At 46.9% G+C, this 24281-nt stretch overlaps 1 protein-coding gene across 1 annotated transcript in view; it reads left to right on the plus strand.

The window, feature by feature from the left end:
- AGAP1 (ArfGAP with GTPase domain, ankyrin repeat and PH domain 1) overlaps positions 1 to 24281 on the plus strand; it is a 580109-nt gene that overhangs the window by 506791 nt on the left and 49037 nt on the right. The window contains exons 14-15 of the mRNA XM_007463919.1: positions 2796 to 2950; positions 5894 to 5984. Of these exons, the coding sequence (XP_007463981.1) occupies positions 2796 to 2950; positions 5894 to 5984 (246 nt within the window). The remainder of the gene's footprint in view (positions 1 to 2795; positions 2951 to 5893; positions 5985 to 24281) is intronic.

Below are 24281 nucleotides of genomic sequence, written 5' to 3' on the forward strand. Positions count from 1 at the left end.
CATCTCTCTTTCCCTACCTCACAGATGGAGAGAAATGAATTTATAAACATATATTTTAAACGTGATTTCTGTTAGATCCTCGTGTACAGAAATGCAGTTAACGTTTCATTATACTGGTCTTAAATCTTGCCCATTTACTAACTGCTACTATCACTTCTCGACATTTGTAGATTCCTTGGGGTTTCCTATGTAAGCAACCTTGTAATCTGTGAATGACGGTTTGGTGTCTTTTATCTTTCCAGTCTCCGGATCTGTCACTTCGCTGTTTTGTTTCACTGCGCCGGCCAGCAGGGCTGAACAAGGGCTGGTACCGTGAACATTTTGGCCTTGAGAGCCCTTGAACTGGTGTGAAATGATAGCTTCTAACATTTCCTCCTTAAGAATAGTGGTTCTGTGGGTTCGGATACGTACTGTTTGTCTACGGCAAGAGGATTCCCTTCTATTCCTAGTTTGATGAAAGATTTTAATCATATTTTTAACTAAATTTTCCTTCTTTGTCATACATTCTCCTTCTTTTCTCGTAGAGGTTATAACCCTGGTATTTTCTCACGTGTACCTAGTTTACCAGAGTCTGAAGTTAGTTCTTAACTCCCCTGTGGGACAATGCAAAGTCCTAGGGCATTTTAACTCCAGGGTCCCCATGTCCACTTTCATTTCTCTAGTATTTTGCACCTTCCCCAAATTAGACGTGATAAGAAAAGTAGTATTTGATATAATTTTTATTTAGGTGTATTTCCATATTTATCCATTTGCTCCCTAACCCATCTGGTTCAGACCTTTGTAGAATCTTCTGAAGTGTGTCTTTTACCAGTTCCTCTAGGGAAGGGCTCTTGATTCTTTCAGTTTTTTTATATGAAAATATCTTTATCCCACTCTGTTTCTTGAAAGAGAGATTTCCTGTCTCCGTGTGTCGGTTGCATCCCAGCTGCCCTTCTCTCCCCCTTCGGGGACCGGGACCATCTCGTTCAGCCCCTTCCCTGAGCTGTCCCGGGTCCGCTCCAGGTGACGCCCTGCTTGGCCCCCTTCGGGGGGTGGGCCTGCGCTCCACGCCTGCTTTTCCACAGCCCCACGATGCACCCCCGTCCCGGGAGCTTTTAACAGCTGCAGGGAGAGTCACAGAGCTTTGAGAAGCTGATGGGGGCCGTGGACCCTCTTGCTGGAGAAACGTTACCCGCCGTGAGGCTGGACGCACTGATAGGAGAGTCCCTGACCTTCCTGCACGTGCTGTTGAGAACAGGTTCCACAGATTGAGGCCCAGCCCGCCAGCAGGTTGAATTCTAGAAGAGCAGCAATGCGGATTTCACCTAGAACACGATACTGTTGTTATCAGGGTACATAAAGATTTCATGAAAAGGTGGCACGGCCCTGTTTCTGTGGCAGTCGGTGTTGGAGCAGCTCCCCAGACCCGGGTGTGCTTGACAAAGACACAAGCATCCTGTCCCCACCTGCCCAGATCAGTGGGGTCAGGTGGGAGGGGCTCTCAGCCACAGTAGTGGGAGCTGTTTCTCTTCTGAGACGAAAGGGGAGGAGGAGATGGCGTCTGGAGATGATTGCAGTTGCTTCGAAGACTGAGGGAGCATCCTTGTCTCGGAGGCCAGGCCGAGGGCTCCCAGTGAGGCAGGGCCTTGAGAAGGGGCGGGGCCAACCCGGCAGCACGGAGCCTTGCAGAGGTCAGGGGCCATGAGGAGTGCTGGGGACACAGGCTAGAGGACCCAAGAGTGTGGAAGGTGGAGGTTTGTGCAGATGCGAGCAAGCCAAGTGTGGGTGACAGAGGTGATTGACTAACGCAGAGGTCAGCTGGGTGAGCAGTAGGTTATTCACATTATTAGTAACACTTGCTCGCCAGGGGATCATGATGCAGCTGGCTCAGCAACAAGTGATGGGAGACTGCCGATCACGTGAGACATGCTGGTGCCTAAAAGTCCAGCTCCAGACGTCTTCATGGTTACCTGTGGCTGGTTACGCTGTCTGCACGTGGCCCCTCCTCTGCCTTTCATTCCGTGGCAGAGGCAGGAGGGTAGATCAGAACAGGGGACGCACACCAGCGCTCACGGAGGGTGTTCCGGGGGCCACGCCCAGCGTGGGCCTGAGCTAGTGCACGTCATTTAGCCAGTGGAAAACACAGCAAACGAAGGCAGCTTTCCCCTCCCATTTTAAGGGTGAGGAAATGAACCCAGCACGGGTTGAGAACTTGTCCAGACTCCAGCATGCCAAGTGGCAGGGCAGGATTTGAACGTAAGGACCCCCCTTCCTGGTACACAGTGGCCCCTTCAAATCGCCTGGAATTTCACTCGCTCCTCCAGACTAAAGCCTTCCCCCTTCTGCCCTAAAAGGACAGCCGTCCTCAGGCCTCCCTCTTTGCCGCCGTGTATCTGTGGATTGGCGCACAGGTGCTTATGAAGAAATTAAATTGTACCCTGAGATGAGCAGCGTTCACTTGATTTTCATCCCACTGTCAATTTCAGCAGCCGGCCACGAGTTACAATATTACGTCCCTAAGTTGCTTCATCTGTGCCCAGCACAGAGACACTGACATCACACGCTGATTTTCATTTTTCCTCATCCCCTGAGCATTGATTGAAACCTAGCTAAGCCATGCTGGCTTTAGGAGCCAAATCTGGAGTGTTTGGAGGTCTGCAGATTCAGATCTCCGCTGCGGGGCGGCCGGTCCTGTGTGTGCCTCGGCCCCATGCAGGCGCGATTGAACCCAAAGGCACTTTCATGACCGAGGGCTGGCAGAGGGGCCGTGATCTCATGAAAGCTAAACTCTTCATCCCCACCACTCTGTGTTTCAGAACAAGAAGAAAACTTTGAGTTTATCATTGTGTCCCTTACTGGCCAGACGTGGCACTTTGAAGCCACCACCTACGAGGAGCGAGACGCGTGGGTCCAGGCCATCGAGAGTCAGATCCTCGCCAGCTTACAGTCGTGCGAGAGCAGCAAGAATAAGGTAAGACCCGGAGCAGCCTGCCGCGCCCCCCCAAGGCCCCACCACCAAAATCAAGAGCGGCTGATCCTGAAACGGAAATGGGTGGGGGAGGGGAGAGCATCGGGTGAGACCCTTAAATGTTTCTGAGCAGAAAGCAAAATAATTGCAAAGATAAAAAAAAAAAAAAAACCGTGTCGATATGTGTCCTGTATCATAGATTAGTAGCCTAGCTTAACCACGTTCAGATGGCAGAATATCCCATTTTAAATCTTTGCTCTCTCGACTCATCCCAAATGTAAAGTATTGACCTTTTATTGGAGATCATAGAATCTTTTGGACCCTTGTGGCTTCTTTGTTCACACTGATTTTTGCTTTAGGCTGAATACCCTCAGGAAAAGAAGTGCAGACTTACGAGGAGGCACCCGTTCCATTCTCATAAACGTCTCAAATTCAAATCCACGTCAAGTTAGAAAACTGACCCTTAGTACAGGCTTCGATGAAAAGTGCATGCACATATATGAGCATGCAAAGAGCTTAGGGAAGATTAAAATGTCCATTTTCTAAATTCTGTTGATAAAGCCTGGTATGGGGTTTATTCAATTAGAGTTAATTCTTTTGCATTTGTTTAGCCAGGAAAAGCAGACTTTAACCTGCATCTTCTGAATTACTGCCCAATGATATTCCTTATACAAAGGTCATTTTTCTCATTTCCCTTTTCCCATCAGAGATTCCTTCAAAAATCATTATTTTAATGCTTGGATATTTTTAACCCCTTCTCTGGGACACTTTAAAGTCTTGGAGAGCATTTTGATTTTTCAAACTGTGAACAACTAGAAACCAGGAGAAAGGACATTGCCTTCCAACCTGCAATTTCATTTGTAACCATTTAAAGAAATTTCTGCCAATGATTTATGTTCAGCTTTGTCATTAAGAAGGGAGTCTGTCTTTCAAAAAGATGGAGTGTCTTATTTTATTACCCTCTTTAACCAGGGTAAACCAGACCACAGTCATTATTATTATAATGTAATTTGCCTCTCTTTTTTAAAGATGTTTTATACCCACAGTGAGGAGAATCAGGGCCTTTCATTTCTGAGCACCTTGGCTTTATTGAGTCACGGCTGCAGATGTGACTTCTGAAAGAGCAAACTCAGGATGCTTCCGCATCTCCTGTCCATGGGGACTGAGGACACCTGTCACCCACAAAGCTCAGGAACTCGGTTTCAGAACAGGCGTTGGGAGGGCATGTGTGGCTGAACAGACAAACGCATCTCCAAATTTTGCGTAAAATCACAGTATCTCAAGTCAGACCCTGAATGTATGCCAGGTCATCGGATTCAGGAAGGTGGGGGACGGCACTGGCCTTTTCTGTTTCACACCCTTGCCAGATGCCTCCCAGCTCTCTGTGAAAACAGACAGCGTCACCTCGGCCTGATGCAAACACCAGCCTTAAAATGCTGCCTCTCTCCTCTCGATAGATGTGTGCCATCAAAGGCCAGAGTTCTCTGTGAGAGAAGGACTCACTGAGCACTTTGGGCGCTTGGTGAACAGGTGTGACGGTGTACAGCATGGAAATAATATCCACAAGGAATAGCTGGAGGGGAAAATACAGCCTCAGCTGAGAATGGGCTGTAAGGTGTTCTAGCTCTCCGTGGATGATTCAGAATTGGGAGCAATAGTAGATATACATACATATGCCCTAGAGATTATGGAGGTAGACAGAGGCAGACAGACACATCTCTGTATGTGCACACGCACACTCCAGATGCCAATAGAAATTGTTAAACACACTTTGAATACTTGGGCATCTGACCACAGGGAATAAAACCCCAATGATGCATTATGCTAATCAGACAGTAGCAATTAATAAATTATAGTTTATGATTAAGTAGTAAGCAATTGTTTCACAGCAAACCGTTTGACATAAGATGGTTCCATTTGTGAATAATTTTTACACAAAAATCAAGCTTATTCTAAGAGCCCTCTGGGATTTATTTGGCTTTAGCCATTATATTAAATGTATGCATCATAAGCCTTAAAACCATGTACATCCTTTTACCTGGTACTCCTATTTTGAAGAACTCATCCTTAGTCAATAATCACAAATTTGTGCAAAGAGTTAGCAATAAGCATATTCACAGCACTGTTGATAGCAGACAAAAATTGGAAACAGTCTAAATGTCCACCAAAGAAAACTTTGTAACTAAGTCATCATTAGTGGAATATTATGCAGCCATTTAAAATGATGCCAGAGTTGCTCTGACCCTTTTCCTAAGGAGTCTTGGTGCTGAAAGACTGAAAAATCAGTAACATAGGTAATAGCTACCTTCCAAAATCAAACTTAAACATATAGAAAAACAAAACTTCTGAATATCCGTCACATCAGAAATAAATAAAATTAAATAAAATCGTGCCAGGGACTATGTGATGGCATTGAGAGGTGACACTATGTCATTAGGCTGAAAAGGCAGATTCCAAAGCAACATACACCGCGCTGGCTTTTTTTTTTTTAAGCCCATCTATCTGTATACATGTGCTTTTTTAAAAAAGGCCAGAAGAATAGATATCACAATGTTAATAAAACTTAACCGTATGATAGTTTATAATTTTTATGTTCCTCTTTTCCCCTCTCTGTGTTTTTCTAACTTGCTTAGAGAAGACAAGTAAGTGTACGTTGAAGCATAAACACCCCCAGCCACACACACGTGTGGTCTCCTGACGAGGAGTCACGAGATGTGTCTTAGGGCATGAGTCTCTCATCTGACGCATCTTAACAGGTAGTGCCGATCCGTTCTCCATCCACTAGGCTCCATCCTAAAGACGTCTAAAGAGGAGTCCCTTGTTGAAATTGCCCTCGTGTTATATTCGCTTACCATCTGTTTGGTGTTTCCCAGGCTTTATCAGCAGGTATATACCTTTTTCTCGGAGTTCTCATATCTTGCGTTTGTATGTCTCCCTGTATGCCAGTCCCGACTGACCAGCCAGAGTGAGGCCATGGCCTTGCAGTCGATACGGAACATCCGAGGGAACTCCCACTGTGTGGACTGCGAGACCCAAAGTAAGTGGGGCTTGGCCCTCGGCAGAGGGAGATGGGGTGGTCTGACCCAGCATGCATTGCAGCAAACCCACATCTGTCATCCGGCATGTAAGGTTTATAACATGATTTAATGGCTTTTAAGGAACTGAAATATTTTTGTTTGGACTTTATTTTAACACAGTGCCCTTCACACAAATGCCTCTCTGATGGCACTGTAGCTCTTTGTTGTCGGTTTGTTTGTTTGATTTTTTTTTTTAATTTTTTTAAAGTGTAGTTGATTTACAATGTTGTGTTAATTTCTGCTGTACAGAAAAGTGATTCAGCTAAAAATAGACCCGCGTATATCCTTCTGCGTATTCTTTTCCATTCTGGTTCTTCACAAGTCTTGCTTATGCCTCAGGCATCCCCATGAGCCACAGTCACACCACAGATGCTATAGGGATTAGGCCACCTGCCCAGATTCTGTGCCACATCCAGAAACCAACCTTTGGCTTAATCGACGATCATATGTTTGTTTGCTTTTTCCATAAAAATAGAGTACAGTTGGTTAAATCCTGCCCAGAGATTTCTGGGGTTTGTTTTCTTTATTTCAAAATCATATGTTCTAGATTTTGCTATCAAATGGTATCTTTTTATTTTATCTTGAATTCACTACACACTAAAAGCATTTGATTGAACTGACAGACTTCATAATTATGCTTTGTGCCTTGGAGCAACCCAGTTTTCCTCCATGCTTTCCGTTGTCCAGGGAATAATGCCACGTTCCCTTTGAGAAAGTCCTTTTGTAGTTCATATCCTTGAAGTTAGGGACTGACTTCTCATTCTTCACCTTCCAGCCCTGGCACAGTGCTGGGCCCATTCAGTAAAGTTTTCCCAATCATATATTTTTGCTGTTGTTAGAGTCCAGCTGAAACAAAATAAAAGGTGCCAGCACCAGGCTAGGGTGTAAGGTGGCCCTGGCATCCCGAGCCTGAAGCCCAGTGGGCGAGGCCTGGACCCAGTGGCCACAAATCCCGGGACCATGGAGAAAGGCCGTTAGGGGCACACAGCAACTCAGAGCAGACCTTGTGCAGGAAATGGGCAGGATTAGAGCAGGTGGGGAGGGAGTCATTGTGAGTCAGGGAAGCAGCAGGACGCACAGCTGAACGGCTCTGGTTTGTTCAGGAAAAGAGCAGCTGCTGCTCAGGTAGGAAGCTGGCCAGGTAGGAGTTGTGTGACCTAACAGGAAGAACTCAGGATTGTCACAGATAAAAGGGGAGAGCCACCTGGGAGAGACCACTGGTTGGCAGGTCAGGTAAGTGCAGGACAGCGCAAGGCCACGTCTGCGGCCTCCAGGTGAAAGAAGGGGTCTCCTCTTCAGCTATCTTGAGGGACTTCTTTTTTTTTAGTTTTTTTTTTAAATTTATTTATTTATTGTTGGTTGCGTTGGGTCTTCGTTGCTGCGCACGGGCTTTCTCTGTTTGCGGCGAGCGGGGGCTACTCTTCGTTGCCGTGCACGGGCTTCTCATTGTGGTGGCTTCTCTTGTTGCGGAGCACGGGCTCTAGGCGCATGGGCTTCAGTAGTTGTGGCTCTTGGGCTCTAGAGTGCAGGCTCAGTAGTTGTGGCTCGCGGGCTTAGTTGCTCCACGGCACGTGGGATCTTCCCAGACCAGGGATGGAACCTGTGTCCCCTGCATTGGCAGGCGGATTCTTAACCATTACGCCACCAGGGAAGCTCTTGAAGGAGTTTAAAGCATCTTCTTTTGTTTGAATTTTTAAATGTTACTTTCAGTATGTGTCATGACATGAAGTTAGAAGAGAGAAGTCGTTATTTGAAGTGTGTTTTTATCGGGAAGTTTCAAAGTAACATCTTTAAAAGCACAAAATCGGAGACATATCAGACCCTCCATTAGGAGAAACGTCTGCAGTGGTTTCCACCGTCATCTACCGGATTGTTTTAACGGGAAGATTCCGTGGCTCCTGAGCTTTGTGGTGTGTGGCCAGTTGGAGGTCGAGAGAACATTCTGAGAGCCAGGTTGGGCGGGCGAGTGCCCAGGTGGGGAGGGCAGGTGGAAGAGGGAGGTTGGGAGAGGCTCCGGGGCCAGTTTGTTTAGAGTGAGGCCACCTGAGTAGGAATCCAGGGACAAAGTGTGACAAATCTGGAGAGAAAAGAGGTCTTAGACTCCCATTCCTTAAACACATTATCAGTCAGGTCTGTGCCCAGTCCCACCATGCACTGTCTCTTTCCATTCTTGTGACTGTGATAGTTGTTACTACAGTGTGTCCCGCTTATAGGGTGACATGAAGAATCTGAAGGGTCAAGTTATATACCCCAGGCCATCATAAGAGCCAGCTGTGTAGCAGGAGTCAAATCAAGCCTTTGGCTGCCCTGCTGTATTTTCTCAGAGGACAAGGGGAAGGTCGAGGGGCTGAGGTCAAGGACATGAGAGATGACACATTAGCAAAGGTGTTTTGTTTTTTATGTGTTATTATTATTATTAGGGGCATCTGTTTCCTCTTCCCAAGCAGACGGTCTCTGAGGTCACAGACCCCTGTTCTTCTGTGCCCCCCACCATGGTCTCTATCACCACCTTCCTGCCTTTGTATTAGATATTAAGTAAATGACTGGCTGATTTCTGCTGAATGAGCATAAGGCCACTCCTGGTCATTTGCCATTTCCAGAGTGATTCCAAATAAATATGATGTCAGCTACCTGGTTTTTTGTTGACTCTTCAAGTGCACCTGGGGTAAATATTGATTACTCTTGGATGATGTAAGCCTTATTTGCTTCTGTCGGTGGTGAAAGCCATTGACTGTCAAGGTCAGCCCCGTCTTTGCAAATCAGCTGGTGATTCTAGCATGAAGCCAGCCCTGGGTCCAAATCCTCAGTCTTCTGACTGTGTCAGCCAGTTTCACACAGGGACTGATCCCACTCAGGGGTCCCAGTGCTGTTCTCTGGACTCATTCAGTGCCCTTGGTGCAGTGTCACAGCCCAAAGCCCATCACCATTTATTCCGAGAATCAGGGTCGATCATCCTGGGTAGTAACCTAACCAAAGGACCATGTCCGCCATCTTGCCAGCAGTGAAGGATGGAGAAACGGGAGTTGCTTTGGTGGTTGCCCTTAGATAAGATCCCTGAAAAGCATACTTTTTCATTGTGGTGTGCCTTTCTTTCATCTTTGAAATTTGCAAATGTGCGCATCATTCACTGAAAACTTTGATGTGCCCGTGGTTGCAGAGGTGGTCACGTGGGACCTGGTAGCTTTGGGAATGACCCAGCTGTCCCTCAGCACACCTTCTCTTTCCCACTGTCCGCTGCCATCCACAGTAGGCGGCAAGTCATGCCTGATTTTGTTTTCATGTGTGTCTGCCTGCTCAAGGGGAGTGCCGCTGCGGAATTATCCAAAAGTGCGTCTTTCTATCCAAACCAATGCTTCCAGTTGTTTGCAAGGCTTTGGTTAAAGCCAGCTGTTTGAAAGTTGCCGCCAACATGTCAGATCTTTTGAGACGCCTGAGACAGTTCCAAGTACCGGCCAGGGAGCATTTTCAAGCCTTGTGATTCTAGGGAGGGACTGTTGCATGGGAAGTCTGATTAGCCATTTTGTTCCTGAGACCTAAGGACAGTTGGGATGAGTGATGACGGTCTGATTGCATATGGCACCCTTTTCCTCTTCCCGGGCGTGGGAAGCATGTGCTTACGGGGCGCCCTGCGGGCAGTTCAACAACCAGCAATGACCTTAACGACAGCCACCACTGGAACTGCCCCAGCAACCAGTGGGAAGCTGCTTACCCCGGACAGAAACATCTGTATTAAAAATTGCTCTTCCGCAGACACGGGTAATTCAAACGCCTTAATCTTACGGGGCGCCCTGCGGGCAGTTCAACAACCAGCAATGACCTTAACGACAGCCACCACTGGAACTGCCCCAGCAACCAGTGGGAAGCTGCTTACCCCGGACAGAAACATCTGTATTAAAAATTGCTCTTCCGCAGACACGGGTAATTCAAACGCCTTAATCTTTTACGCTTGTTTTTACACTTTGGGGATTCCTCTCCCTCTCTTAGAAACGTATTAAGCTTCTAACCTTATGAATCTATCACTTTAATTAATACACTTCTAATAGGCGTAAGCTAGGCTGTTAACACTAATTATGAACTTTGGATTCTTTAATTTTGTTATTCTTATGTCTTTGATAAGCATCTACTCCATTGGTTCCCCTCTCCCCCCAACTCCCACTAAGTGAGTTTACAGTAACCAGATATATTTTATTTTCTGAAATATACTTCTAACCCATTTAATCAACCAAGTATGGCGTAACTTACGGTGGCTCCTCATTAATGTTAATTGTTACCCAGTGTAAAAAACGCATTTATTTTGAGTCCATTTCGTTTCTCATTTTTCATTTACAGCAATTATAAGCCATTTTTTAGTACACATGCATATTTAATGTACCTAAGAGGTGGTAAAATGGCGCGTTTTCTGAGAAAGCCTCTTTCACAGAGGCAGGATGGACCGTCCTGTCTCCACGGCTGTTCGGGGAGCTGGGGGGCATCCCAGCATCTGAAGCAGGGGCACAGGATGGGCTCAGCCTTCACTTCTCAGGTGTGTGCAGAGGTGAAGGGGGAGAAGAGGTCTCCCAGCATCAGCACGGGTCTGCTTTGCTGGTGATCAGACAACAAGGAAACCCAGGTGTCCGTCTGTGGTCGGGCCACATGCGAGGGGTAAGAAGTTGGTTTCTACCGCCAATAACGTGGAAAACCGGTGGGCTTCGTTTCATCAACACTAAAAAATGAATTTGTGGTGCCCCCTTCGGTTCACTTGAGAGAATGAAGCTGGTGTCATTAACCCTGCCCTTCCTATTAGGTGCTCTGTGGGGAGGGGACGGGGGTGGGCAAGAAATGCGCACAAAGTACATCTGTTTAAAATCGAGCCGGTTGGCGCCATGAGCTCTTTATATATAAGTTATGCCGTGTAATATACACGTGGGCAGCTGTCTTACAGACTGAAGAAGTGATACATTTCTACAGTTTTTTAATTTTGATTTAACACTGATACAGAAATCCGCAGGGTTGTCCACTAGGTTGTCCGCATTCTTAAAAGATTAATTCATGTTTTAATGTCTATTTTTTCATACATATAGTTTCCTTGGAGGGTATTTAGATCTGAAAAAGAAAAATGATTGGAAATCGGATTGAGTTTAACGTGTGAATGCAGAAAACATTAAAATAAGTTGGGAAAAAATTAACTTTATGCATTTTACTGTTTGTGTGTAAAAGGAGCGTATATACTATTTTTAATACATGAATTAGAAAAGTTTGGTTGTTTTTCCATCTATCACAATTAGAAACCATTTAGAATGATTACAAACAAAGACGTAGGTTAATTTTTTAACTGGGAAATATTATATAATAATTTCATCTTCATAAGTGAAGATGGCGTATGTAAGGGTATTTTATCCTTCTAACTTGTACATTTGAATTAAGCTCTTGAGTATGTAACCTCCTCTTCTGTGTAGCGTTATACACTTCGTATCTTTACATCTTAGAGACATTTGAGTCTTTCTTTCTCACAAGTGGAGTCACTGCTGTGAAATCCCTACAGTGAGGTGATGTGGTTACGTCGTATTTCCAGTGGTAATTTCGGGGTTTCTAAGTTCTGTCCATCTCTAAGAAGATAAACATGTTTGAGACTTGAATATACCTTTGTGCTTTAGTAATTCTCCCAGGGAGTTTTATTTTTCATTAAATGCAGCAAATATTCATTGAGTGCTTCCTCATAGAAAAGAAGTGATTGCTAGGTGACGACCGTAAGTGTGCGGTGATTGGTGAATGTTCTCAGGGCCAGCCGAGGCTGCCAGGACTCGGTGGCGTGCACAGACTGGAGGGATTTGCAGTACTCCAGAAGGTCCAGGAGAAATGTCATCTGAGCTGACTTTAAACTGTGCTGTGATCTCCAGGCCTAGGGGCGTGGGGAGTGTGTGTGCTAGAGGATGGGAGGGACCTACACACAGACAGGAACGTGGAAGCCTCAGGGCCCACGGGGAGCTGGACCCTTGAGCACAGTGAGAAGTGGGGAAGGGCAAGGCCACAACAGAGCAAAGGTCTGGTGAGTCGGGCTGGTGTTTTAACAGCGACTCTCGGGGTTGGGCAGAGGGTGGGTTGTTGGATCTCTTTCTGTGTTCGTGTATGTTCCACCTGTTCCCAGGAGAACTAGAGGCAGCCAGCAGCATCCTAGGAGAGGATGGAGACAGGCAAGGAGGTCAGTTGGAAGGCTGCGGTCCTGGTGGAACATGGGCAAAGCCTCAGATACACTCAAAGACCGCCCAGTGTAATTGTAAAACAACAATCCAGATCCCCAGCTCCTTCACTACCTCCTGCAGTTTCCTCAAACAGAATCAAAATCCCAAAGTTTGGGCTGGAATGTCCACATGGAATTCAGTCTGCGGTGTGAGAATGGATACCTAGTCTGGTTCCCGCCTCTCCAAGACAAGGAAAGACATGCCCTCCCACCTGCCCTGCCTCGTTCTCTCTGCAGGACCTGTGATCACTAGCACAAAAAGAGCTGGACGGTTCTCTAATGTGGCCCTCAGGTAATACTAAAAAGAAATATTTTAATAAAATTTTATCTCTGTCTGAGGAAAAGCCAAGTGCAATATATCCAGTCTAATTCTTTGAAAAAGGGCCCAGCTGTTTTCCCGAGAAGCTCCATCCATTCTGTCTTGTTCGGAAGATTCATTCTGACAGTGGAATATAATTAGAAATGTGCCATACCTCCCCCAGCACACAGACACACACACAGACACACACAGACACACACAGACACACACACAGACACACACACACACTCAGGACCATGGAGAACACGACAGATCCTTCTCCGAAGCAACAGCTGAAGCCAGCTCGCATTGGTGTCACCCAGACAGGCTCCTCTGACCAGCCGTCTGCCCTACTGCTTGCTGGGCCTTCACCCCTGGTTAGGGCAGCTTTGGACGGCATGTAATTGGTTCCAGCGATTCTCAGCTGCCCTGAGAACTGCCGTTCAAACTTGAACAGCTTTGAGATCAATCGAAGCTGACGGCGGCAAAGCAGTATTGACTTCCCATTCCTAAACCGGGGAATCATTAGTCAAGAAAAGCATCTTTTAATTACTCCCAGGAAGAAAAAAAAAAATCTTTTTGGATGGATTCTGCAACAACTGCCATTTTTTTCCCAGTGCATTCGATATTAAATTTACTGTCTCAGGAGGGGTGAGGATGCCCTTCATCCCCCTCTGTAATGGAGGTTTAATTTGGAGAAAGGAGCAGGTAGAGGTGATTGATGCTGTAACAATTAACTACCTCTGGGGTGGAATCAGAATTCCCCTCTAATTGCTATTGATACCATTTAAGCACACACTTAAAATATTGATTGTAAATGGGGCTGCTGTAGTAGGGGAGGAGTGGTAACAGAACGAACTAGGTGTTAGGGCCTTAAGGAGGGGCAGTTTGCTGTCGGCAGGACGGTCAGCATGTGAGTTGGTGTGTTGCATCTTAGAGTACGTTGTCCTGTGGAGTTGGACGCGGGGCCTGGAGCCACCAGGCAGGGCTCTGGTTCAAGTGTCAGGACACAGCTCGGAGGTAGAGATGTTAAAACAGTCACGTGCATTATTTCCGGAGTGCGTGAACAAATGGGTGAATGAGAGAAAGAGGAAACTGGTCAGCTTGGAATACACGTGTCGGGGCGGGGGGGGGGGTTGCATCCTCAGGGCCTCAGAACTCCCCGTGTGTTTGTGAGTGAAATTCCCAGCACACGGTGAAGCCGTCTCAAACAAACCTCTCTGTGCATCCTCTCACGCTCGGCCACGCGCTGGTGTTTTCGGGGCCGGTCTGCATCACTTAAGGCAGGTCCTCCTTGATTCTCATCCCCCTTTCACTTAGAAGCTTTTTCGATTGACTGCGGTGAAAATAAATTTCCCACCAGGACCGATCGGAGCTTCTCTGGAACCGCATTCCTCCTGGCAGAAGCCGAACTCAGCTGGGCTGTGCGGCTTTCTCTCTTCATCTTCCAGCTTTGTGTCTCCGAGTCGAGGGCTTTGGCCCGGGAGGGACCAGGGACCAGTTGCTATTTGCATTTCAGGGCAGGTATCCTGTTTACAAGGTGGTTTGGGGCCTGCCCTTTTGGTCTAGGAAGTCAAAGGAACCTGGAAGTAGAGAGCTGTGTTCTCAATTCCATGAAAGAGCCCTTGGGAGAAGCTCTAGGCCCAACTGAAATCACCCGTCACCTCTTTGATCCCACATGGAAGGGGACCGAGTTTGCTGATTTAGCGTATGTTCCCTTCCCTCTCTTAGCATCCTTTCTCTGGGTTTCGTTATTTGTCAGTTCACCTGCGCCCCTAAACTCCCCTCTTGTGTTTAACCTCTAAAAAGATGTCACTTCAGGAGGAAGATTGGGGGCCAGACGTCAGAAATCTGCGTGGGAGAGACGGGCTGCTCACTTCCAGGCGGAGCGAGTCTGCCCGGTGATCCAAGTTCCGTGTCCTTTTGATTTCCGAACGCCACTTTCATCTTATTTATGCACATGGAGATATTGATAAAGGGGAAATGTATCCAAACTGAAAATAATTGGATCCCCACCGCTAACTCTGAGATATTAAAAGCAGCACCACTTGGCCACGTCTCTGTCTCGTTAGGTTTGATCGTAAGATCACAATATAGTAATCTCAGGCTCAAATTTCTGGCATAAAGATGCACTGATCCAAATGTGGCCTCAGGGAACATGAGGGCCCACGCGGTCCCAGGATTGTCTCATCTTATTATTTTTCAACAGTTCTTGGCCCTGCTGAGGTCAGTGTTTTGTCTCTTTTGAGTGTTCCTCTATGCTTGACACCTTTTCCTATTTTCTTTCCTTAAAAAAAAGAAAAATGGGCAGGGGGAGAAATGGGGGGGGGGGGGAAAAGGACTTTGCAGTGATGACCAGAACCCATCTGCAGTTGGGTGGCATCTGCTCCCCACATGTCACTTCCCTCATTAACAAGCAATTGAATTAATTAAATGCTACTCAGAACACGCATAACAAGCTACCGGCAGTGTCCAAATTAGCACTGATAATCAAGGATGATTTCCTTTATTATCCTGCTAAGTGGTGTGCAGACTCCGATCTCCCTGTCTGCCCTCATCTATTTACATACCCCCAGCTTCTGCCTTTGGAAGCGGAGGTTATCTTACCTAGTTAATTTGCCAGGATCACCGAGCATGGCGGATTGATGCCCTGCTGCCGCTGCCACTGCCACCGCTCGGCCCCCTCCCTTCCTGCCCTCCCCCAGCCCCAGCCTTTGTATCTCAAGCTCACTGATAAATTAAAGGCCACCCCTGTGGTCTCTCAAGTGAGTAATAGAGGCAGAAATTTCATTTTGCAACTGGCTGATTTAATGATCCAAAGGGTAATTAATGGCCTGATTATCTTAATGTTAAATATGTCCGGCAGCAATTACTGTGACCTCCCGCTTGTCAAGGTCCGGGCTGTGCTCTTCTTTCAATTAAGTTCTCTGGGGCTTAATGGTATGAATAAACTCCTGATTCTATCATCCCGGACGGACGCAGAGGGTTCAGGGAGCTGGGGGCTCGTTTGGAGTTTTAATCAGCCTGTCTTCGACTCTGGCGATCAGAGTTAACAGTTATAACAAGGACAGCCTCACTTTCTTCTTCCCCGTGCAGGACCCCATCTCCACCTCCCCTCCATCCACCCTTTTGTGTTGTTGTTCTATTTTATTTATTTTCTCTTATGTGTTTCCATGCTCGGAGGGAGAATTCTGTTTGCAGAGGGAGCCGCTGTGCTCCATGAGGCTCGTCTCTTCCAATATAAATTATCATGTGAGCGCTGTGGTTTTTCTGTTTGACAGGCTTAATTAATTGGCAGGAGCCCCCGAAAATGACAGTGCCACTAATTGCAACTCAGAGTGCATTTCTGTCATCGTGGCGCGCCTGTCAGCGGGCATGCCCTGGCCCCAGCCGCCGGAGCGGGGCCCACCCTCCCGGCCTCGGGTCCAGGCGGGGACAGTGTCCTGAGTGAGTGGGGACAGTGGCAGGCTCCGAGGAGCCCTGGGTTTGCAGGCACGCCATCCGCGTGCAGGAGCGACATTTATTGCCAATAAAGTTCACACGTCCGCGGCTCTGCAAACCCAACAGCAGCTCGGGGACCTCGGATTTGACTTGAGATATTTTAGGGACTTCTCAGAGTAGGCCGACTCGGAATCAGACCCCGGGAGCCGTAACTCAGCCACCCTCCTTGATGGGGTGGTCCTCATTAGCACGTTGCTGAATATGCTTGGGTTTACCCGAGCTCTGCACCCAGATCAGAAATATTCCACTATCAATATTAAGTCAGTTAGGAGAATGTACAAATGAGACGTGCATTAACACTGCCTCAAAAATAATACCTGTAGATTACGGTTGACAAGAGATAGAGCAGTTCCCCTGGTACACTGCAGGCAGGGAGCGTGGAGGGAATCTGTGCATCGGCAGTGCTCTCCGATTAAGCTCTCAGGATAGACTAGCCCTAATTATAAGAAAGGCGGATCTAACAAGATTCTCCGTAAGGTTAAGTAAAATGCGATCCGCGTTTTACAGCATGACTGTTCCTTCCAGTTGCCTTTGAAGAAGATGGATGAAATAGTGCTGTTGGTTTATTACGTCCTCCTGCCACACACAAACCTGTCTTTTATTTGATCCTGTAGGAAACCAAATGTGGGAGCCAGCTTTGCGACCGGAGAGCTGTCTTGGGTTGAAAACCCCTCTCATTTACTCTCTGCAATGTAGCCATGGAGACAATCAAGGAATTTTTTTATTGTTCAGAATTTTTATTATCATTGGCAGCTGAAAATGCGAGTCATCTGCCAGCGTCAGTTTCCTGTAGGTGCCCTGACCACTCCTGAGCCCGCGTCCACAGGTGAAGCAGTGTAACGTGGTGGCGAACTGTTAGACTTGAATTCTAGATCATGGGAGCCCTTCTAAACAGGGGCCTGTAAATACTCTACAACAACTGCCTCTGTTTTGATTCCTCCAAAAGTAGAGCATTTTCCAGAAGGTCATTTCTCTCAGTGGTGTTTTGATCATTTTGCACCAGAAACCTTCTGTCTTCTGAGGAGGGTCCTGCTTTCTTCTTTCTAACGATGAAGAGGCAGAAGCAAACAAACCTGTGCCCAGGGTTCGCAGTGTACTGGGTGCTTTTTCTTAGGACAGAGCCATCCTACGACGTGGGAGGACCGCCGTTTCCCATGTGAGAAGGTTGTGAGGTCAGGGTCCTGGAGTCACTAGTCGAGGTTCGCCCGGGACTAAGGGGCAGAGGTCAGTTGAACCCAGGACCCGAGTCCTGACACTCTGCCCTGGTCCTTCTGCTGCTCCCGTCCTTTTTCTGCTCAGCGTCCTATGGCCACATCCCATGGTCAGTTGTGGCATCTGGAGGTACCACTGTGTTTACCAGTGTACATTCCCTCTCCTTCCCTTGACCCCAGCTCACACTCCTACCAGCCATTAGTGTGTCGGTGTTTATATATTATTAGTGTAAATTTATTATGTATAATAGCATAACTACAATGTCTTTCCACTTATAAAACCTAATAGCCTCATTCACGGTGACTTACAGATAATAAAGCATCAGTCATTTTAGTTTTTGCATTCATACAGCAAACCTGATCGAGTCACTCAGTCATGATTCTAAAGTCTTAATTTTCTGCAGTCAGTGCTAATCCTTAGAGCTTCTCTGGAAAACAGTGCCGAGACCTAAATATACAGATCAGCCAACGTAGTCACACGGTTCGAGCCCCAGCTTTCCACGTAACCACATCCTTCTGCCTGAACCTCCCTCCGTTCATGTCCCTGACCCAACGCTGTCTGTTGAAAACATTTAGCTTGTATTTCCAGAAGCTTCACAATCGTATTTATTATCTGCATGATGAAATATGGAGCCAGGCCAGAGGATTTCTAGTCCTGGTTTCATAGCCAGCATCTTCCGTGATTTTGATTTTTGAAAACCAGGGAATTTTCTCATTTGTACGATGAAACTAGTCATTAGCCCACCCACTTAATCATGTAGATTTAATGCTAAAAGAAAATACTATTTAGGAAGTTTCCTGGGCTCTTTATCTGGAAAACTCAATCAGCTTTGTGCCTGGGTCCTGCATGCTGGCGGTGAGAGAGGCAAGTGGCCTGTGTGCTCTCAGGTGCTGGGGAGGGTCTGCTGATGTGGCATATGCGGTCCGGGTTTATTTTTGCTTTTTGTAGAGTGGTTTATTGCAGCATCAGCAAGGCATGTTCTCGGACGCCATTCCAAGTGTATCCCTGTGGTGGGGCCCAACGATGTGTGTTAACTCTCTAGGTGATTCTTATGCATATTAAAAGTTTGAGAAGCAGTGGTCTACACCGAGCAGTATCCACGAACGCCCACAACCCGCCTGGAGTCCCTCTCCCTGTCTTAGCCCAAGTCCCTGGACTTTCTTCCTCATTTCTTAAGACTCAGGTGTCTGTCCTCTTTCTTTACCGTACTCTATATCCAGTATGCCATCTCAAAGGTGCTACAACCCACAGAGAACATCTCTGTGTCTGCCCCCATTACAAGAAGATTATATACTGTGTTCAAATGTCATTTTCCCCAGGAATGCAAGGTTGGTTCAACACACAAAAATCTGTCAAAGTAATATACCACATTAATGGAATAAAGGATGAATGCTACACACTCATTTCAAGGGATGGAGAAAATACATGTGACAGAATTCAGTACCCCTTCATGATGCAAACACACAGCAAAGTAGGAATAAAAAGAAACTTCCTCGGCCTAATAAAGGGTGTCTATGAAAAACCCACAGCTAACATCAAACTTAACGGTAAAGTACTGGAAGCTCCCCGCTTAAGATCAGGAACGAGACAAGGGCATCCACTGTCACCACTTTTCTTCATCATTGAAGTTCGAGCCAGAGAATTAGGCAAGAGAAAGAAACCAAAGGCATTCAGATTAGAAAAGAAGGTGAAATTATATTTGCAGATGATGTGATCTTATATAGAGAAAATCTAAAGGAATTCAGAATAAACTATTAGAGCTAATAAAGGACTATACAAAATTCAGTTGTACTTCTGTACGTGGGAAATGGGCAGTTGCATTTACAATATTAATATACTCAAGAATAAAGTTAACCTATATACTGAAAACTACAAAGCATCTTTGAGAGAAATTAAAGAAGACCTAAATAATTGGCAAGACATCCATGTTCATGGATTAGAAGACTTAATATTGCTAAGATAGCACTCCCCAAATGATGTGTAGATTCAACACAATCCCTTTCAGAATTACAGATGCTTTTTTTTTTGCATAAATGGACAAGCTGATCCTACAGTTTATATGGAAATTCACAAGACCTTCAGATAGGCAAAACAATCTTGAAAAGGAATAACAAAGTTGGAGCACTCGTATATCCTGATTTCAGAACTTACTACAAAACTATCATAATCCAAGATTGTGATATTGGCATAAGAATAGGCATATAGATTGATGGTATAGAATTGAAAGTCTTGACATAAGCTCGTCCCTCTATGGTTAATTGATTTTCAACAGTTCATTGGGGAAAGAATAGTCTTTCAACAGGTGGCGCTGAGACAACTAGATATCCACATACAAAAGACTGAAGCTGACACCCCATCTCCTGCCGTATACAAAAACTAACTCCAAATGAGTCAAAGACCTAAGTGTAAAAACTGAAACTATAAAACTTTTAGAAGAAAATAGAGAGATAAAATAGATAAATTGGACTTCATCAAAATTAAAAATTTCAGTGCTTCAAAGGACAATATCAAGAAATTGAAAACAGAGAATGAGTGAAAATATTTGAAAACCGTATATCGAATAAGAGTCTAATATGCAGAATGTATAAAGAATGTGTACAGTTCAGCAACAGAAGACAAGTAACTCAGTTTTAAAACGTGCAAAGAGTTGGAATAGACATTTCTTTAAAGAAGATAGATATACAAATAACCAATAAGCACATGAAAAAAATGCCAGACATCATTACTGATTAGGGAAATGCAAGTCAGTCCACACTGAGATACTACTGCACACTCGCTAAGATGTGGCCATAATAAAAAAGAAGGTCAGTGGCAGGTGTTGGTGGGAATGTACAGAAATATGAATCCTCATGTATACTGCTGGTGGGAATGTAAAATGACACAGCCACTTTGGAAAACAGTCTGGCAGTTCCTCCAAAAGTGAAGCATAGACTTACCGTATGACCGAGCAATTCCTCTTGTATGTATATACCTAAGAGAAATGAAAACACATGTCCATGCAAAAACTTGTGCATGAGTGGTCATAGCGGCATTATTCATAATAGCCACAGAGTGAAAACAAACCAAATGTCCATCAAATGATGGATATACACCAACTATGCTTCAATAAAATAAAATAAAAAATTTTAATGATGAATGGGTAAACAAAAGATGGTGCATCCATACAATGGGATGTTATTCAGACACAAAAAACAATAAAACACCATATGTGCTGCAACTTGGATGAACCTTGCAAACATTATACTAAGTGAAAGGAGCCAGACACAGAAGACCACGTATTGTATTATTCCATTTATATGGAGTGGCCAGAGTAGGCAGATCCGTAGAGACGGAAGGTAGATCAGTGATTGCCAGGGGCTGGGGGATGAGGGGCAGTGGTGTCCAGGGAGTGACTGCTTAAAGGGTACAAGTTTTTTGCGGGGGAGATAACGAAAATTGTCTGCATTTCCATGATGGCGATGGCTCTACAATCTTGTAAATGAACTAAAAGTCCACCAAAGCATACACATTTACAGCATGAATTGTAGGAAATGTGAAAAAGTATATGAATTGTGTCAATTTTTTTTAAAAAAGAAGGAATTTCCAAGCAGCACAGATGGGGCAGGGCATTCCACAAAGAGGGAACATTCTGGGCAAAGAGGCAGAAGCACATGAGGGTGGCTGAAGCCCGGATGGTGGGGGAAGGTCGGCCTGGCCAGCGTGTCTGCCCCTCATCTGGCTGGGGGAGCTGCGGGAGGGGGTCGTCCAGCATAGAGCTCTGAGCAGGATTTGCACTGCCGCCAAAACCCCCTGCACTTGGGGGGGTGGGCAGACCAAAGGAGGGTGAGGCCTGGTAGAAAGAGGCGCCTCATGTCCAGGTGAATTGGTGAGTTGGAATCAGTGATAATCAGTGATATGAGGGCCTTCCAGAGCCGTGAGAGGCCGGGCATGTCACAGCCATTGGCTCCTGGAATCCACAGGACAAACCGATGTCTTTCCCCCTTTAATAGACAAGGAAACTGGCCTGAGAAGCTCAGCCTGTGAATGCAGGAACCAGAATCCAACCCGGGTCCTGCCGGCTGCACAGCCCTTCCTCAGGAGGCATTTGGACCAAAGGGATCTCGGGGACATAACATCATCAGGGCTCACCCCAGCTGGGGGCCTGGGGAAGGACGAACATCCAAGGTGATACTTAGTTTTCTTTCTTGGGCCATTGGGTGGATGGTGAGGCCTTTAAATGACAGGCAGAACAAGTGAAAGGTAATTTCAGCCGTAAAATCCTGGCAGTTTGATTTCGCGTTAACAAAGGTGGACATTGCACCCGTTTATGCCCCGTGGTTTTGAGGAGGCGGTCAAGCGTGGCCGAGGCCCAGCCTTGCCTGTCCTGTCCTGGCTTTGGAGTAGGGTCTCTGGGCTTTAGGGCGTTACCATCCCAAGCCAGCGGGACAAAGCAAGCTTCTCCCAGCTTGAGAGTCGCGATTTCTCCAAGAAACTGCTTGAGGCCCTGGAGAGTGGGAACAGCAGTGACAGCAGCACTAAAGCTTCAAATAATTAAATGTCGTTTGTAACTGATACGAAATTTCATCAACCTGGAGTCCAGAAGATAAACATTACCTGGAGTACACATCCCTCAATCTTAGGGACTCACATGAAAAGCATCTCTAATGTGCGTGATCTTATGACCCTTGAGGATGAACACGTAACCATGGTGACTTAGCTGTGACTTTCTCCTCAAGGACCTCCACGTGCTGCCCCTTGTGTTTTCACACTGGTCCTCACGATCTTAGTGAAATTAGGAGATGTCTGTGTTTACGATCAGAGAAGAGGACCCCAGACCGGGAAGGTGACTCCTGTAATCTCACACGGTGCCAGGGAGCAGGCTGAACTTAGCTCACACTGGTCACCTGGAGGCACCGAAGAGAAGTCGACTGCATGGCTTGTGAGCATGGAATTCTGTCTGCAAATGACCATGGTCCTTGTGCCAGCCTTTCTCAACCCTCTGGTAGTTTTCAGCCCAGGAAGCATTTGGAAATGACCATGGGGCGGCGGTGGAGGGGGTGGGGGGTATGACTGTCATTTAGTCCTAGGGGCCTGAGATCCTGAAGCCCCAGACAGTCCTACAAAAGGGAGAATTGCTTTGCCCAGAATGCCGGTAGCACCCCTGCTACGGAGCAAGGAAGAGACGACCCAAAACAGCCCTCACCTCCTGAGATCATCAGCGTCTTTTAAAGAACGCGTGCGAAGCCCTCTAAGAATCCAGTCACTTTCCCCGGAGTTTTCTCCTGGGGGTGTGGAATGGATAAATCAAGGAAGACGAATACGTTCTCATTCTAGAATGTCAGACTCGACCTTTCCAGACGCGTTAAATAAAAGTAAGAATACTGACCTATTCCGTAGAGTTTCAGAGGAACCATAATAGAGGCTCAATAAATACTTGAGAGCTTGTACTTTTAAGTATTTGTTTCCCAAAACTGTTGGGGCTATGCCGCATGGCAGATAAAAGAGAAGTGAAAGTAAGTGGCCAGCCAAAGGTTCCGTGGAGTGTCCATCCAGTGGACGACTCCACACACAAAATAGGGCTGACCTCAATACTTAGAGATTATGACATGGCATCACAGTTAAAAGATGGACGCACAGCTCCGTACGGCTGTGTGCAACCCAGACTCACTTAACAGTCGGAAGACGGTCTGGAGAGCTGTACGGCGTAGGGCATCCTAGCACTGCTTACAGAAGCAGTGTCCCTGGGACAGAGGAGGTAAAAGTAGGATTCCGATCCCATCGAGGCTGCTCTAAGCCAGTGGGAACAGCAGGAAATTATCTGTAATTTTAAAATTCTCAGTCCTTCTGTTACAGTTGTGTCTGTGGACAGTTTTGGTTTCTAATGACCAGCTTTCTTCTTGACAAAGCGTGTGTGAGATTTTTTTAATCCCCTGGGATCAACCCCGTTCTCCACAGTGGAACAAGAACCAGCGTCCGTGCCGTGCGAGGTGGGGCACCTGCACGTAATTTCGTCAGCAGTCCTGACAGAGGAGACCTCCACCCTATCAGGAGAGGACGCGTTTATCCCTAGACTCTGACGTCACAAAGCGGGGTGCCCTTTCCAGTGTCGAGGGGAGAAGGGTCTCTGTGATTGGGAGGTAGTGGTGAGGGATTAGAATGCAATCCTCGTCATGTTCAGGAACCTATTTCCAAGATGGCAAAGCACCAACAGCCAAGAAGCGGTGAGGAGAGACACGTCCGAGGCAGGGAGCTCCCGGGATGCTCTGTGACACCTGTGAGGTCCTGCGGGCAGAAGAGTTAAAACGCCCCCAGTTGGGCCCACATGTTCAGTGGTGACCATGAATGTGTGGTGGTCCACGCAGGCCGCTGCCTCTTACGTGGTCATGGGGCTTATGAGAGGCCTTTCCAGCTAGAGATCTTATGGCCCAAAGCAAGGTGACCTTGGCCTCTCACACCCATCATACTAAAGCCATCAAGGCCAGAGACAAGCTGAGCCCCCAAGGCCGGGGGTGGCAGGAGCGCATCTCTAGCAGATGGAAAAGGCTGGTGTTCTCCATGCTCCCTGCAAAGCACAACCTCCAGGATGGACGTGGCCCCTCGGTGCTGCAGAGACCAAATGTGCCAGCTCACCCACTGCCTGCCCACTTCTGGCAGCACCGGGGGCGGGCCGGCCGGCCTCTCCAGCGCTGGCCCACACGAGTTACAGCAGCCCCTGGCATCCTAACGGCCCAGAGCGCAGCCGCTGGGTTCTTACACGGCATCCGGACCTTTAAGTCTCCAGGAACCCCTTGGAAAGCTGCAGTTGGTGTCCCCATGTTATAGCTGAGGACACGGAGGTCACACAGCAGGTACTTGGTGACAGGGAGTTTGTCCCCAAAGCCCACACTCTGAGCCTCGGTGCTTTGCTGCTGGGCTGTTGTGGGGTCGGTGACCAGAGGGAACTGCATGTGACACTGGACAGCAGTGAGACACAGTACAGCTGCCATCGGGCTCAGCAGGACGCAGGATGACCAGGTGGCAGCGTGTCTGTGCCTGTCCCCTCCCAACCCC

The sequence above is a fragment of the Lipotes vexillifer genome, unplaced genomic scaffold, assembly GCF_000442215.2.
Source record: "Lipotes vexillifer unplaced genomic scaffold, Lipotes_vexillifer_v1.1 scaffold1215, whole genome shotgun sequence".
NCBI lineage: Eukaryota > Metazoa > Chordata > Mammalia > Artiodactyla > Lipotidae > Lipotes > Lipotes vexillifer.